Below are 15,984 nucleotides of genomic sequence, written 5' to 3'. Positions count from 1 at the left end.
GCTTCGACTACCCATCCGGGTTCCAGCACCGTCAGCTGGTTCTCGGCAGTTCCTCAGCCTTCTTGTACCTTCTGCTACAATTCCAAGTTCAAGCTTTTGGAAATGGTTTTTGTTTATTATCACTCTGGATCTCCCTGACGACAACCCTGAAGACGACGACCCTGTAGACCACCCCGAAGAAGACGACGACCACGAAAACGATGACCCATCAACCCATTTTCCTTTTTGTAATTTTTAACTTGTAAACAATGAGTATACCATATCTTTCGGATTATAGGACACTTTTTTTGCTACTGCAGGAAGTTGGCGGTGGCAAGAGTAGGGCGATGCTGCGGACCCCAGGTTGGGAGAAGGGGGTGTTTGGCGGTGCGAGGATGCAGCGGGCCCAGGCCTTAACCAAATGTTACCAGAACCCTCGCACTTCTCATGGTTTTCAATGTGGTGGACTTCGGGAAAATGGCCATTGGAGGTGTCGCATGAGCAGACTGAGATATCGGGAGCTGAGATCTCGGTGCAGAGGCCTCAATCTGCGCATGCGCCACTTCCGACAGTCATTTTCCCTAAATCCACCACATTGAAAACCATCAGAAGTGCGGGGGCATTTGGTGACATTTTGTGAAAGCCCATGACCCGTTGCATCCTTGCACCGCCAAACTCCCCCTCCTCCCAGCCTTGGGCCCACAGTATTGCCAAACTCCTGCCTCCGCCAGCATCCTGCAGCAGAAATCCTGCCTCGTAGGAACCCGCTCCATCACAGCGGCACCCCACCCTCCCCCGGTAAACTACCATAAAAGCGGACTATAAGACGCACCACCATTTTACTGAAAAAAAGGTTTTCATATTTTCCGCTGCATCTTACAATCCGCAAAATACGGTATATGTTTTTTCTTTCCTAAAATACAAAGAAAATGTGTCCCTTTTAACGTTAAGCCTTTTAGAGATCATTTCATTTTCATCTTGCTTAACTGTTCACAATAAAAGTAATTTTGACCAGGGGTGCCCAAACATTTACATGCCACTGTATATTGAAAATCTTTATCGCCTAGGGAGCTCCGCCTACGGCCCGAGATGACATGGATGGGGGTCTTCAGCAGACCCCCCCGGTTATCTTAGTAACTCATCTGTACCTGTGATCGTCTCACAACGGACCAATGGGAGCTGGTGCCCTCGAGGAATTGTGCGCGTTAAATTTAAATCGCAGGGTCAGAGACTTACAGTGGCATATAAATGGCTAACAGCCGCCACTGGAACTTGGCGCCAGGCACGGCTGTTATATTGTATTAACTATTGAACCTGTTCTACATCCAGGTGGCGAGCATTTTTATTCGTACGTTTTCAATTTTACACCATTTTTTGAAGAAACTGTGTTTGCGAACTCGCATATACAGCGCCTTCGATAAAATGGCGCCGGAAATCGTGGTATACGCACGCGTTGACTTCGGCGCCATTTTATTGAACAGTAATTGCGAACCTTTTAGAGACTGAGTGCCCAAACTGCAACGTAAAAACCCACTTATTTATTGCAAAGTGCCAAACACAGCAATTTAACCTGAATACTGAGGTTTACTTTACAAAAATAACTCATACAGAGAGCAAGCGAGGGCAGCAGAGAACAGATGGGGGCAGCAGAGTGCAGCCACAGACAGGAGAAGGGGTACCAGACAGCAGATACTGTGTATATATATATATATATATATATATATATATAGGAATATGCTCCCCTATCCTAGTATATGCGCCACCATCCTTGGTATATGGTGCCCCATTCTGGTATATGCCTCCCCATCCTGGTATATGCTCCCCCATCCTGGCATATGCTTCCTCATCCAGGCATATGCTCCCTCATCCAGGCATATGCTCCCCCATCCTGGTATATGCTCCCCCCATTCTGTGCTGAGGCATAGAACTCCCCCCCCCCCAAAAAAAAAAAACAAAAAAACAAAAAAAAAAAACAATGACCACTCCAAATCACCTTTGCCCCACTCCCCTGCAGAGCGTTGCCGTCGTCTTTTGAAGCCAGTATCTGGCTTCATCATTCAAGCGACGGGGGCACATGACATCACTGTCAAGCGCCAAGTCACGTGAATGCCGACGTCACCTGCTGGCCTCTGGCCCGGCAAGTTCTTGCGCTGCAATATACTTTAGCTGAATCTACATCTGTGGACGCACATGTAGTTGAAGTAGAGGCTGGCATCGATGACGTCCGCACTATGGCGCCGTTGTATTGAAGACACACTTCAATAAAAGAGAGCCATAGTGCAGTATGCGCTGACTCCGGCACCACACTGCACAGGCGTCGAGGCTTCGGACAGAAGGACACATCTCCAGTGATATTATACTTGGTATCTACCTCGCACCAAAAAGTCTACTTCCTTGTGTAAGGAGGATATAGCAGATATATTTGATTTTCTGTAATAAATATTAAATGATACTGAGTAACAAACATATGTAAAATGTGAACCATGATACATCATATCCATGTAATGACTATCATAAAGTGCAAGTTACATATCTATCATCAAATCTCTGAGAAAAATACAAAGTATATGGCTCATTAATTCCATCTGCCAAATTGGGCTTTGTAGCAACACATCTGCAGTGCAACATGGGTAATCTGCAAAGCTGCTTTCGGCTGCACCATACAACTTTTTGGTTAGCTTTTTCTTTAGCGTTCCGTGCTGTTTACACAATATTGCTTTCATTTATCGTCACAGACTAAATAAATATATTGTAGAACTGTAAAGGCGCGTTACTGATGTCATCACTAAGTAACCTTTAACTAGCAGCTTTAATAATGTAAAGAGGAAAGAACTGAATATACACGGCATTGAGTCCTGCCATAAACCTAAAGGAGCAGCTCCAACTTCTTGTCATATGATGATGTATTCGCTACAGAAAAAAGAAAACCAATTATGCTGAAATTCCCTTCCACCTATCACTCAAAAGCAGTAAAAGAAAATAGAATATTTGCATATATTCTACAAGAAGAAAAGCTTTTGGAAGAAATCCCATGTAGGCATTGAGTTTAAGCACTGGAGCATGACATCGTGAAGTTCTACATTTTCAGACACAGTTGAAAAAACAGCAAGAAAAATCCTAATAGATAAGATGTGGACTACTGGTCACCGGTCTAGAAATATATAGACTTCTTATTGTAAGCCAACTGTGTATCTAAATGTGAAATATATTTCTCCAGTAAATAATAGCTACACATGTAGTGTTGACTTATGAAAAGAATACAAGGGAAGAAAAAAGTTAATATAACTTATTTGAGAAAATGCTTCCCCCCAAGTTATTGGTCACTTCTCCAGTCTCCACACCTGTCTTCTGCAATGCACCATTCATTAAAAAAAAAAAAAAAAAAAAAATAAGATCAAACCTGTCTTCACAGAGGGATCATATTACAGCTGCTGCCTATAAAAATGTTTGGAGTAGGGAAGGGGAAGAATCAAAAAGGAAAAAACTACTTAAGAAATGTGAGAAACAAGTCATATAATGGCCAGAAATAGTCTTATTCCTCATAGACACTCACAATGTTTTTTTCAGTCTAAAAAGAATTATATATATATATACACACACTGCTCAAAAAAATAAAGGGAACACTTAAACAACAGAATATAACTCCAAGTAAATCAAACTTCTGTGAAATCAAACTGTTCACTTAGGAAGCAACACTGATTGACAATCAATTTCACATGCTGTTGTGCAAATGGAATAGACAACAGAAGGAAATTATTGGTAATTATCAAGGCACACTCAATAAAAGAGTGGTTCTACAGGTGGGGACCACAGACCACATCTCAGTACCAATGCTTTCTGGCTGATGTTTTGGTCACTTTTGAATACTGGTTGTGCTTTCACACTCGTGGTAGCAAGAGACCAGACTCTACAACCCACACAAGTGGCTAAGGTAGTGCAGCTCATCCAGGATGGCACATCGATGCGAGCTGTGGCAAGAAGGTTTGATGTGTCTGTCAGCGTAGCGTCCAGAGACAGGAGGCACTACCAGGAGACAGGCCAGTACAGCAGCAGGACCTCTACCTCCACCTTTGTGCAAGGAGGAACAGGAGGAGCACTGCCAGAGCCCTGCAAAATGACCTCCAGCAGGCCAAAAATGTGCATGTGTCTGCACAAACGGTTAGAAACCGACTCCATGAGGATGGTTTGAGGGCCCGACGTCCACAGATGGGGGTTGTGCTCACAGCCCAACACCGTGCAGGACGCTTGGCATTTGCCACAGAACATCAGGATTGGCAAATTCGCCACTGGTGCCCTGTGCTCTTCACAGATGAAAGCAGGTTCACACTGAGCACATGTGACAGACGTGACAGAGTCTTGAGACGCTGTGGAGAGCGATTTGCTGCCTGCAACATCCTTCAGCATGACCGGTTTGGCAGTGGGTCAGTAATGGTGTAGGGTGGCATTTCTTTGGAGGGCCGCACAGCCCTCCATGTGCTCGCCAGAGGTAGCCTGACTGCCATTAGGTACCGAGATTAGATCCTCAGACCCCTTGTGAGATCATATGCTGGTGAGGTTGGCCCTGGGTTCCTCCTAATGCAGGACAATGCCAGACCTCATGTGGCTGGAGTGTGTCAGCAGACCTGAATCCGATTGAGCACATCTGGGTCATCATGTCTCGCTCCATCTACCAATGTCACATTACACCACAGACTGTCCAGCAGTTGGCGGATGCTTTAGTCCAGGTCTGGGAGGAGATCCCTCAAGAGAACATCTGCCATCTCATCAGTACCATGCCCAGGCATTGTAGGGAGGTCATACAGGCACGTGGAGGCCACACACTCTACTAAGCATCATTTCCTTGTCTTGAGGAATTTCCACTGAAGTTGGATCAGTCTGTAATTTGATTTTCCACTTTGATTTTGAGTATCATTCCAAATTGATATCTTCATGGGATAATAAGTTTGATTTACGGTGATCATTTTTATGTTTTATTGTTCTCAACACATCCCATTATGTAATGAATAAAGATTTGCAACTGGAATATTTCATTTATTATTATTATCTAGGATGTAGTATTTTAGTGTTCCCTTTATTTTTGTGAGCAGTGTATATATCTTCTGAATTCCTGCTAATAGATTGTTAAACTTGAAAATCAAGGACCTCCTATCTTGCACTTTGTGAGTGGCTGATCAACGATCACTCACCAACCACTTTGTGCTTTTAAGTAAGTTGATCCTGACGCTTGGAGACAAGCCCCTCTGGTCAACTCCACAGTGGATTGTACATAATTCTACAGCATACTGTATGTCTATCTTGGTATGAAAAGGGTGAAATCTGCATCCAGAAAGCCTGCTGTTTCAAAGACCTTACATTTGGATCCGTGATGTTCATGGATGAGTGTATAGATCTATGAAAGTCTACGAGTCCATGTGCTGTTTGAGAAAAAAGAAAAAGCAATGGGACAGCACACTGAAATTTCATACAGATATGATATGTGAACATGACCAAGGGCTCGCTCACGTGAGTGCATAACATGGCCGAGTGCTATCAGATGTTTTAAGGCTGTGTGCACACGCTGCGGATTAGGTGCGGATTCATCCGCAGGTGAAACCGCAGGTCAAAAGACCTGCGGTTTTACCTGCGGATTGCTCTGTGGTTCGGCCCTGCGGTTTTTCATCTCCTCAATGGAGGAGATGGCAAACCGCAGGGGAATCCGCAGAAAGAACTGACATGTCAATTCTTTCTGCAGATTGAAAACCGCAGATAATCCTTGCGGAAAATTCCGCACCGTCTGCACTGCGGTTTTTGATTCCCATAGGGAATCATGGTACTGTACACCGCAGCAAAATCCGCAGCGTGTGCACACAGCCTTATAGCACTCGGCCCAATGTTATATTATACTATGGGGCAGAGCCGACTAGCACTTCTTTTCTCACGCTGATTCAGCATGGAAAAAAAAAATCAAAGCATGCTATGGGTGCAACCGATGATCTGAACACGCGGAGACATACAAGTCTATTGAAAAATATGAAGTTTGTGTCATAGTCATATTTATGTGTCTAAAAAAGCTGAAACAACTTTTAAGTTGTACAGCTCATGACACCAAGCCACTTTAATGATGATTTCTGACACTTTTTAATTAGAAAAAACAACACCAGGTCCAATCAGTGTTTTTTTCCACAGTGTAGTGCAGCTTCTCATTCCTATTGCATCAGAGCAGCCACACTACGTAAATTGTGTAGCACACCATGGCACAAAGCAAACATTTTTTGCCGCTATGCACACTGAATTGGCATCTGCTCAATCTGTACATCTGTGTACACTTCTAGTGACAGTGAAAATACAATAAAATGTAAGCGTATAAAATCTAATTAACAGTTGTCTCACCGTATGTCTTCCCTAATATTAATGGTTTTCTTTGCCGATGTTTTCTGTAGATGACTTTGTCTGTGATCACTTTGCATCGGAGCCATAAGGAAGTATTTTGGTTTATCTTTTTCTACATATCTCTGATTGTGGATGGGCAGAATGTGCTGAGGATGTTCCACACCATCTGTTATAAAGAATAAAAAAAAAATTCTGTTACCAGGTTTTCCTTATATAAAGTACTGCCAGCATTTCACAGTCACAGCCCGGTCACGCAGGGGTGCGCGCAACTAGGTAACGCCCAGGTGAAGCAAGGGATTATGGAACTTGATGTGACATCAGCAGAAGTCAGGGGAGGCTGCAGCCGGGGTCACATGATGCAGATTGAGCGGTCAGCAATATCGCACCACTCACCGGCGGAGAGGACAACAAGAGGTATTTAGAAAAATACTTAATACTTCTATACAAGGGTTAAAACGGTAGGGGAATTATAGTATTTCTTAATCCCACAAATGGCGCAATAATTTTAATTTTAGTACATTACAAAGTGGCTTAATTTTTAAAAATGGATTTTATTAGGTAATTTTAGCTAAAGGCGTATTCCCATAAATGGATGTAGTGTGGGGGCACATGCACGACCTATTCTTATCTTATTGTATATCAGACTGCCATGTGTTGTACACTGTTTTTTTCCAGCAGCCCCAGAGGCAATGAATGGAGCAGAGGTCGAGCATGCACATCTCCTCTGCATTAATCCCCTATGGATAGGAAACGACTTTCTATTGTGGGACTATGTCAGGGGTAGGGAATCTTTTTTTTCTCCCAAGAGCCATTTGGAGAGTTCTATACAAGGGTTAAATTGGTGGGATATTATAGTATGTAGTGGACAACTTCTTCAACCTCTGAGGAAAATTTGAGAAGCCCTGCCTGCTCTTGGTCGAGTCACCACCTTATGCATTTACCCTCACTCTCGTGACCAGCACTCTGCTATGATTTGTGCATGTTCATCTTCTCACAGACATCTGTAGGTTCTACTGAGCTACACAGAGATCATACAAGTCTACAGAGACCACCGCGTGTAGCTACGGCGCCAGCCAACCTTTTCATATCTTATGTGCTCCATTGTAGTGAATGGAGCCCCTAAAATTCCAAGGAATCTACTAAGAATGCAGTTACTGCTGTACATGCTCAGCTTTTCGGTCTTTTATAGGTTCAATTAAAAGTATTCTCATGAAATTAAATTGGTATAATTAGTTAGACAGCATGAAAATAAAGAAAATTGGACTTGACTTGCTCCTGGAATTATAATGTACAGCTAATTTTCATGGAGCTCAGAACCTGGGCAAGAGTGCGCAACAGCTACCGTATATTCCAGGAGGGAGTTATTGTTATGCAAGAAACGTGTCAGTCCGTCATGCGATCATGTCAACCTTACCTACTGCTTTTTATTTATTTTTGTTATGCAATAAAGATCTCACCCATCATTTTACTTCTTATATGTGCAGCTCTTTTTCCCCATATTTGTGAAGCAGATGGTCTGATGGTGTATTGGCACCTATATATACCAAGCCAGGAAACATTATTTGGACTATGGATAGAATGAGCCTCTATATTATATGTTCTGGATTAGAAATAACAGGCTGGCCAAGCACTTTTGCATGGAATTGCTAAAAGTCAATATACTTTATTATAATCCTTAAAAAGGAATAATCCTATTAAAAGTACAATCAACAAAAAGACAAACACACATATAGGACTACCACCGTATTCCACACTGATAGTCACGGATCGACTCCAAAAAGCATTGTTTCATACAATATTACTCATGTGAGAACATATACAAAATAATAGAGTCTTAAACACTCCTGCTTTACTATATTGTTCTCACAGCTCATATAACCACTGGAGCCAATAATCCAATTCCTCCAACTTTAGGGGATAAATACTTCAATAGTCTTCTGGTGTTAGGCTTACTCAGTCATAACATCAGACCCAGTATATATTCAACATTGTATCTGGGTTTCCATAGACACTTTAGCAGCATCAACAATATATTATCATTTTCAAAAAAATGGCACCAGAAGACTATTGAAGTATTTATCCCCTAAAATTGGAGGAATTGGATTATTGGCTCCAGTGGTTATATGAGCTGTGAGAACAATATAGTAAGGCAGGAGTGTTTAATACTCTCTATTACTTTGTATATGTTCTCACATGAGTAATATTGTATGAAAAAACGCTTTTTGGAGTCGATCCGTGACTATCAGTGTGGAATACGGTGGTAGTCCTATATGTTTGTCTTTTTGTTGGATTATTCCTTTTTAAGGATTATAATAAAGTATATTAGTTTTAATTTTTTTGTTGATATTTCACTAGCCCGCTGCTTATTCATATTCTATTGGTTGTTAGATCTTTGCTGTTAAAGTTGCTAAAAGCCACCAAGAAGTCTTTAAGTAGAGTGCCTAAAACTGGTTGTTCTGATGTGTGAAATCTACAGTGGCTTACTAAAGTATTGATCTCCCTTGGCATTTTTGTATTTTGCCACCTCACAACCCAGAATATCACAGGTTTTTTTTTTTTTGAGGGTCTACATCAATTCATGTAAAGCACATGCCTACAACTGTCAACATTTTATTTTCTTTTTTTGTGTGGCGCAAACAATAGGCCAAAATAACTGAAAACATCAGTATGCATAACTACTCACCCCCCCTAAAGTCAGCACTTTGTAGAGTCCACTTTTGCAGCATTGGATAAGTCTCTATGAGCGATCCACATCTTGTCACTGGGATTTTTGCTCATTCCTCAAGGCAACACTGTTCTGCCTCCTTCAAGTTAGATGGTTGTCTTTGGTGAACAGCAATCTTCAGATTCTGAATTGGATTAAGATCTGGCCTTTGACTAGGTAACTCCAAAACATGTACACGTTTCCCCTTAAACTGCTCGAGTGTTGCTTTAGCAGTATGTTCGGGTCATTGTCTTGTTGGAAGGTGAACCTCCATCCCAGTCTCAGATCACTGACAGACTGAAACAGGTTTTGCTCAAGACTATCCCTGTTTTTCACACTATCCATCTTGAACTCGACTCGGACCATTTTCCCTGTCCCTGATACCAGAGCATGATGCTTCCACCACCATGTTTCACTGTGGAGATGGTGCTCTTGGGGTGATAAGCTGTGTTGGTTTGGCAATAGAAATAGCCTTTACCTTGGTGGCCAAAAAGTTTATTTTGGTCTCATCTGATCACAGCACCTTCCTCCATGCATGTGTCCAACATGTCTTTTGGCAAACTCAAAACGAGCCTTACATTTTTTGTGTGTAACTAAAGGCGTTTTATGATTACTCTTCCATAAAGGCCACGTCTATGGAGTGTACGGCTTGTGGTCTTATGGACAGATACTCCAGTCTCTGCTTGGGAACGCTGCAATTCTTTCAGGGTTACCTTTTGTCCCTGTGCTGCCTCTTTGATTAATGCCTGAGCTGAGAGTTTTTGTGAGCGGCCCTCTCCTGGCAGGTTTGTTGTGGTACCATGTTCTTTCCATTTAATGATAATGGATTTGATGGTGCTCCGGGGGATCATCAGAGACTGAGAGTTTTTTTTTACCCAACCCTGACTTGTACTTCTCAACAACCTTGTCCAGTAGCAAATACTGAAGAACATAATATAAATGATAGTACTCACCAAAGAGCAGGGACACGAAGATGTTTTGGGCCGTAACTATACCACAACTTTACATATAAGTACAGATTTGCATGACTTACACAGATGCTGAAACTCCAATCGACCAGCCACATCCTCTTCTCTGCTTTTCTTCTTGGCATCTTTTGAAGCTTTCCAGTTCAGTAAGAACTGCCGGGCCATTTCTTTGATTTCTCTACCATCCAGAATTTCTATTGTGAAGAGGTACAGTGTATGATGTACAGTATATGTATGACTGCTAAGTCACACATATTCATCAGTAGACATGATCATGAGTAAGGAGCTGTAAATAGATAAAGTCGTCTATTCGCAAATATGTATGTGCGTCAACATTTCCAAAGGCCCAATTAGAGATTACTCTACCCTATTTTATTTGCCTTACATAGAAAACACTTAGAAATGTTGTAGGTTTCTGTCCTTCATAAATCCTGGTGAAGAGCAATATGTACTGACCAGATTGCACTTAGGGGTCAGGCAGCTGCAGACAACAACCAATAGGCACTCCACCATAAACAGGACTCTATCCTGGGTTTTCTAAATGTAAACCCACTGGGTTGCAATGGATGTTACTTTAGGTTAAACCTAGGAGCAAAGTCTAGGGGCTTCCCCAGTATTCACCCTTTAACCCCTAGGCTATGTGCACACGTTCAGGATTTGCAGCAGAAAGTTGTGATAAAAATCCTTATGTGTTGGCAGCAACAAAAAAATGTTTTTGAAATACGTTTTTGTTGTGTATTTTTCCCAACTCAATACTGCAAGAATTGATACGATACAAATTTGAATCTACTGCAAATCTGCAAGGAAAAATTATGCAACATGTGCATGAAATTTCAGAAATTGTATTCACTTTGCTGCTACTATGAAATGCTGGGTACTTTCTGCACCAAATCTTTGCAGGAAAAAAGCAGCATGTACACACAGCCCTATACAGCATTTTGGAATGCATTGAAGGGGGATCTACACATCACTACTTTCATAGAAAAAGGTGACATAAAACTTGTCAGATAACACTAGGATGCGATCCCATGTCGGCATGCAGAAGACCTAGCCAGGTAGGCAGTGGTGGAAGCAGGCTGAAGTACAGACCATGGTCGGGACTTGTGACATTCAGACATTAGACAAGCAGGAGGCCAGTAGATGTACAGACAAGGTTAGGAGACTGGCTGGATCAAATGCTAACGAATATTAAAGAAGATAGCTTTGCAACTATTACTTAAAAGATCTTATTGCTCAGGCACAGGAGGTGGGGAAAGGGTTTTAAAAGAAGTCTGTGCCAGTTGAACAGTAGTTGGGAATGTGTGTATCTGCACCCGTTGCCGCCCCCCCAACGATGCAATCGTTGGATGCAGGTGGGCTCCTGTTACTGCCATATTGGTTCTCCTATGAAGCCCTGCCAAAACCCAAAAAAAATGGAGGCATTTCATCCCATTTGGAATTTTTTTTTTTGCGTCTTTCAGCACAATATAAAATAAGATAAATGCTATCATTCAAAAATACAACTTGTCCCACAAAAAAAAGTCCTCATACGATTGTTGATGGAAAATTAAAAAAAGAGAGTTATTGCTCTTGGAAGAAGGGGGAGAAAAAACAAAAACGGAAAAAACAGAAAATTGTATGGTCATTGAAGGTAGAAAAATCAAATACATCCAAGTATCTTAATATGTTATTAACTACATTAATTTTTTATCATGTATTTAAAGCTTTCTTATAAACAATATCTACATTTACCTAGTGCCTTTGCGATGATGATAACTTTATCTCTATATTTTGGCTTCTGGCAGATTGGATTTCCAGTGAGATCCATTCTCCACAGCTGAGGCCATTTGTTCAGAACAAATTCCAGATCCTACAGGATGTACAATAATAAATGATATTGTGGTACCGTGTTAGCCAGAAAAATCGATGTGAATACTTTTCCGCCCAATGATGACAAAAGTATTCTCAGGGTGATACCTTTATTGGCTAACCAGAAAATAGTATGCTTGCAAGCTTTCAGAGCACAGTGGCTCCTTCTTCAGGCAGGATAACAAATGGATTAATAACAAAAAAAGCACAACATTTAAGGGATACTACAGTAGGATATTTGTTCATTAGGTGGGAGGTGTGATGCCTCCTAAAGATGAGTCAAGGAAATCGAATTAGCATTTTCTTACAAATGGAGAGGCAGTTGGAATGATGTTCTTAGTTGTCTGAAGTCCTTCTTCTGGTTAACCAATAAAGGTATCACCCTGAGAATACTTTTGTCATCATTGGGCGGAAAAGTATTCACATAGATCCTACAGGAAGAAGTCAAAAACAAGTATAAGCAGACAGAACTACTGCCACAATGCAACTGCGAACGTTCCTAAGTAAAACAATATCCTTCTCGTCACAGTATAACAATTTCACTTCTAAGTCATCATCGCCCCATTGCTTTTGCTCTGCAGTGTGATTCTATACTACAAATAATATAAGGTGAATCATTTCATTTGTTACCAGCATTTTCATGCTGCAAACTTCTGGCTATCATGCGCCGAAGATGCTTTATTGGATTCTGACCCCTTTACTGCACAGAATATTAGGGTACAATGAACATGCATGCTTTGTGACCTGAGGACATGCGCTCTTAGTGCCTTAGAACATGCATGCTTTGTGACCTGAGGACATGCGTGCTTAGTGCCTTAGAACATGAGTGCTTTGTGACCTGAGGACGTGTGCTTAGTGCCTTAGAACATGCAAGCTTTGTGACTAAAGGACATGCAAGCTTTGTGACCTGAGGACATGCGTGCTTAGTGCCTTAGGAACATGAGTGCTTAGTGCCTTAGAACATGCAAGCTTTGTGACCTGAGGACATGCGTGCTTAGTGCCTTAGAACATGCAAGCTTTGTGACCTGAGGACATGCGTGCTTAGTGCCTTAGAACATGAGTGCTTAGTGCCTTAGAACATGCAAGCTTTGTGACCTGAGGACATGCGTGCTTAGTGCCTTAGAACATGCAAGCTTTGTGACCTGAGGACATGCGTGCTTAGTGCCTTAGAACATGAGTGCTTAGTGCCTTAGAACATGCAAGCTTTGTGACCTGAGGACATGCGTGCTTAGTGGCTTAGAACATGCATGCTTTGTGACCTGAGGACATGCATGCTTAGTGCCTTAGAACATGCAAGCTTTGTGACCTGAGGACATGCGTGCTTAGTGCCTCAGAACATGCATGTTTTGTGACCTGAGGACATGTGAAATTAGTGCATTAGAACATGTGTGCTTTGTGACTCTACTACACAAATTGTCTCTTCAGAGAGGAAGAGGACTTGAAGTCTAGTGCCATATATTGGAAGTAGCAATCCTACAAGTCATTATCGACGTTTAACGAGCTTTGTCATATGACTTAGGATAAAAGCCAAAACAGAATCTCAATTTGCAGACATGGTGTTTCGGCATATTGCCCCTTGTCAGTACAAAGTATGGCGTCAAATTTGGCTGTGTGAGAGACTAAGACTGGGATCTAAGGGGTAAGTAAGGTTTCTCCTTGTGGAAATTGACATGCCAGGTCTGGCAGGCCAGTATGAGAAGACTTAAATGCCATGCATGCTCCTCTGGGAAATTAAATATGCAAATTGTCTCTTCAGAGAGGAAGACTTGTATTCTTGTGCAACCTATTGGAAACAGCAATCCAACCCCCTAGATCCCAGTCTTAGCCTCTCACCCTGCCAAATTAGATATCATACTTTGTACTGACGAGGGGCAATACCCTGAAAAAGCGTGTCTGCAAATTGAGATTCTTATTGGGCTTTTATCCTAAGTCATATGGCAAGGCCATTCCACCCAGATTCAGGTGAAATCTAAATGAGAAAACAAATAGCAGCATGCTGTGAGTGTCCCCAAATATCGGACATGACTCACCAATGCAAGTCATTTGGTGTGAGAAAAAAAACAAATGTACGGCACATGGATGCGTATGCTGTCCATTTTTTTTCTTGCGTACATCTCAAATCTTGCACCCCTAGGCCAGGTTCAGATTGCGTTAACCAGCCCGTTCAACGCATAGCATTGATGGGCTGCGTTAACGGTATAGCATAACGCGATCGCGTTATGCTATACCCGCTAGCGCAGATGATTCATCTGTGCTAGCGGTGATGGAGCCTCAGACGCTGCAGCCCGCGTCCGAGGCTCCGTCACTGAATGACAGCACATCGCGAGCACATGCCGCTTTATGGCATGCGTCGCAATGCGCCTGATAATGGGGGTTAATGGCAGCGTTAACGGACTGCGTTACACCGCGTTATGCCGCAGTGTAACGCAGTCCGTCTAACGGACTGCCATAACGCAATGTGACCCCGGCCTTAGTGTCTTTCAAGGGTGTTTAGCCTTATTTAGCCTATTAAATAAGATGACATGGCCCCCCCTATTTTTGATAACCAGCAAAGGTAAAGCAGACAGCTGTGAGCTTATATGATCAGACTCTGGAGGTCCCTGGTTCTTGGGCCCTTCCCAACCTAAAAATACTATCACATGAGATTCTTCAATTCTGGTGCTTCGCCCGCCTCCCAACTGCCCTGGTGCAGTGGCAATCAGAGTAATGGTAGTTGAGGTTGATGTCAGCTGGGGTTTGTAAAAAAATCACAGCTGCAATCAACCCCTGGGTTTAGTAATGGAGAGGTATCTATCAGACACTCCCGTTACTAACCAAAAATAAAAGCACACATACAGAAAAAACATTTTATTTGAAAAAAACACTCCCTTACATTATCCCTCATTCACCAATTTATATGAAAAAAAAAACATGCAGGTCTGCCGTAATCTAACGAATCCAAAGTAGTCCAGAAGAGGATACCTGAAAAAACATAAAAAGACAAAAATACAAACAATACACACTCCCATGTTCACCAATATATTAGATAAATATGTTCCCACGTAGGTCCCACGTAGTCCATGGAGATCCGCGAATCCAGCCTCGGCAATTCTGAATGGCAATAAGTTTCTGTTATTCAAAGGCGTCGTGTACTGACATCACCGCTAATCAGAGTTCCCAACTCCCACGCCACAAAACACGGTGGCTCTGAACCGCGGTGACATCAGTAACTACACCTCTCATCAGAGCTGCATAGTCACACTGCCCTCTATAAAACTCTGCGACTCTAATGTGCATTGTAGTTGCAGGTGTCATTGATGTTCAGAGCCACGGGAACTCTCATTAGCGGTGACGTCAGTTCTCGGCGCCTGTGTATAGTAGTAACTTAACTTACTCTTATTCACAACTGCGGGGTTGAGAGAGTGTCTCTTGTTTTTATTCCTGTCTTTTTATGGTTTTCATGTATCCTTTTCTGGACTACTATGGATTCGCTAGATGCTACTGCCAAGAGCACAAACCACTGACATTAGATAGACCAGTCTCTAGGATCATATGGTTTATGTCAAAGTCTTACCCTAACATTTATGTGAAGCATTTGAAATTGAAATTTGGTAAATTGGAGAATTTTGTACATTTCTTTTAAACTTTTACTTCTGATAAACCTGTGCCCATTATTGTGTGCTGACAGAAGTAGAAGCCAGTGAAGTCACCCACTTCATAGATATTCATGAATTGGCCAATTTATGCGCTAAGAACCTTCACTTTTGTAAGTAATTTAAAAAACTTTTTTTTTTTACTTTTTATTACAGTTTACTCAGCAATTATGATAGATTTTGTGTTCACATATATATTGGTCTCTACAGAGTGCTGCTGCATTCCTCCTTTTTGCAAGTTATGTATTCATTGCAGTAGGCACCTGTTCATACTATATGGAGGTGCTGTTCAGGTTTTTTGTTCTATGCAGCTATCCATTGGAGGTTGTTACTGTCTCCTTTCTGACTCTGCGTCCCACACATCAGCCCAAGGGTGTTTATAATAAACTCTGGTTCCTACCAGTTTACGTTAATGTGCAGGTTTGTAACCCAGGAGAGGCATGTTTACCCATTCACACTGTAGACTTTTATAGCACAAGAGTGG

The 15,984-nt window shown here is 42.0% G+C and overlaps 1 protein-coding gene across 2 annotated transcripts in view; it reads right to left on the bottom strand.

Moving 5' to 3' along the window:
- Window positions 1–15,984, bottom strand: part of PPP1R42 (protein phosphatase 1 regulatory subunit 42) — a 130,522-nt gene that overhangs the window by 29,212 nt on the left and 85,326 nt on the right. For both annotated transcript variants that reach the window (XM_073583885.1, XM_073583886.1), the window contains 3 exons: window positions 11,752–11,869; window positions 10,086–10,214; window positions 6,349–6,514 (listed from right to left, as the gene is read on the bottom strand). In XM_073583885.1, the coding sequence (XP_073439986.1) occupies window positions 6,349–6,514; window positions 10,086–10,214; window positions 11,752–11,869 (413 nt within the window). The remainder of the gene's footprint in view (window positions 1–6,348; window positions 6,515–10,085; window positions 10,215–11,751; window positions 11,870–15,984) is intronic.

Source organism: Dendrobates tinctorius, unplaced genomic scaffold, assembly GCF_039654945.1.
Source record: "Dendrobates tinctorius isolate UK_male_01 unplaced genomic scaffold, ASM3965494v1 ptg000082l, whole genome shotgun sequence".
Lineage (NCBI taxonomy): Eukaryota > Metazoa > Chordata > Amphibia > Anura > Dendrobatidae > Dendrobates > Dendrobates tinctorius.
This window is presented reverse-complemented; position numbering and strand designations above follow the sequence as displayed.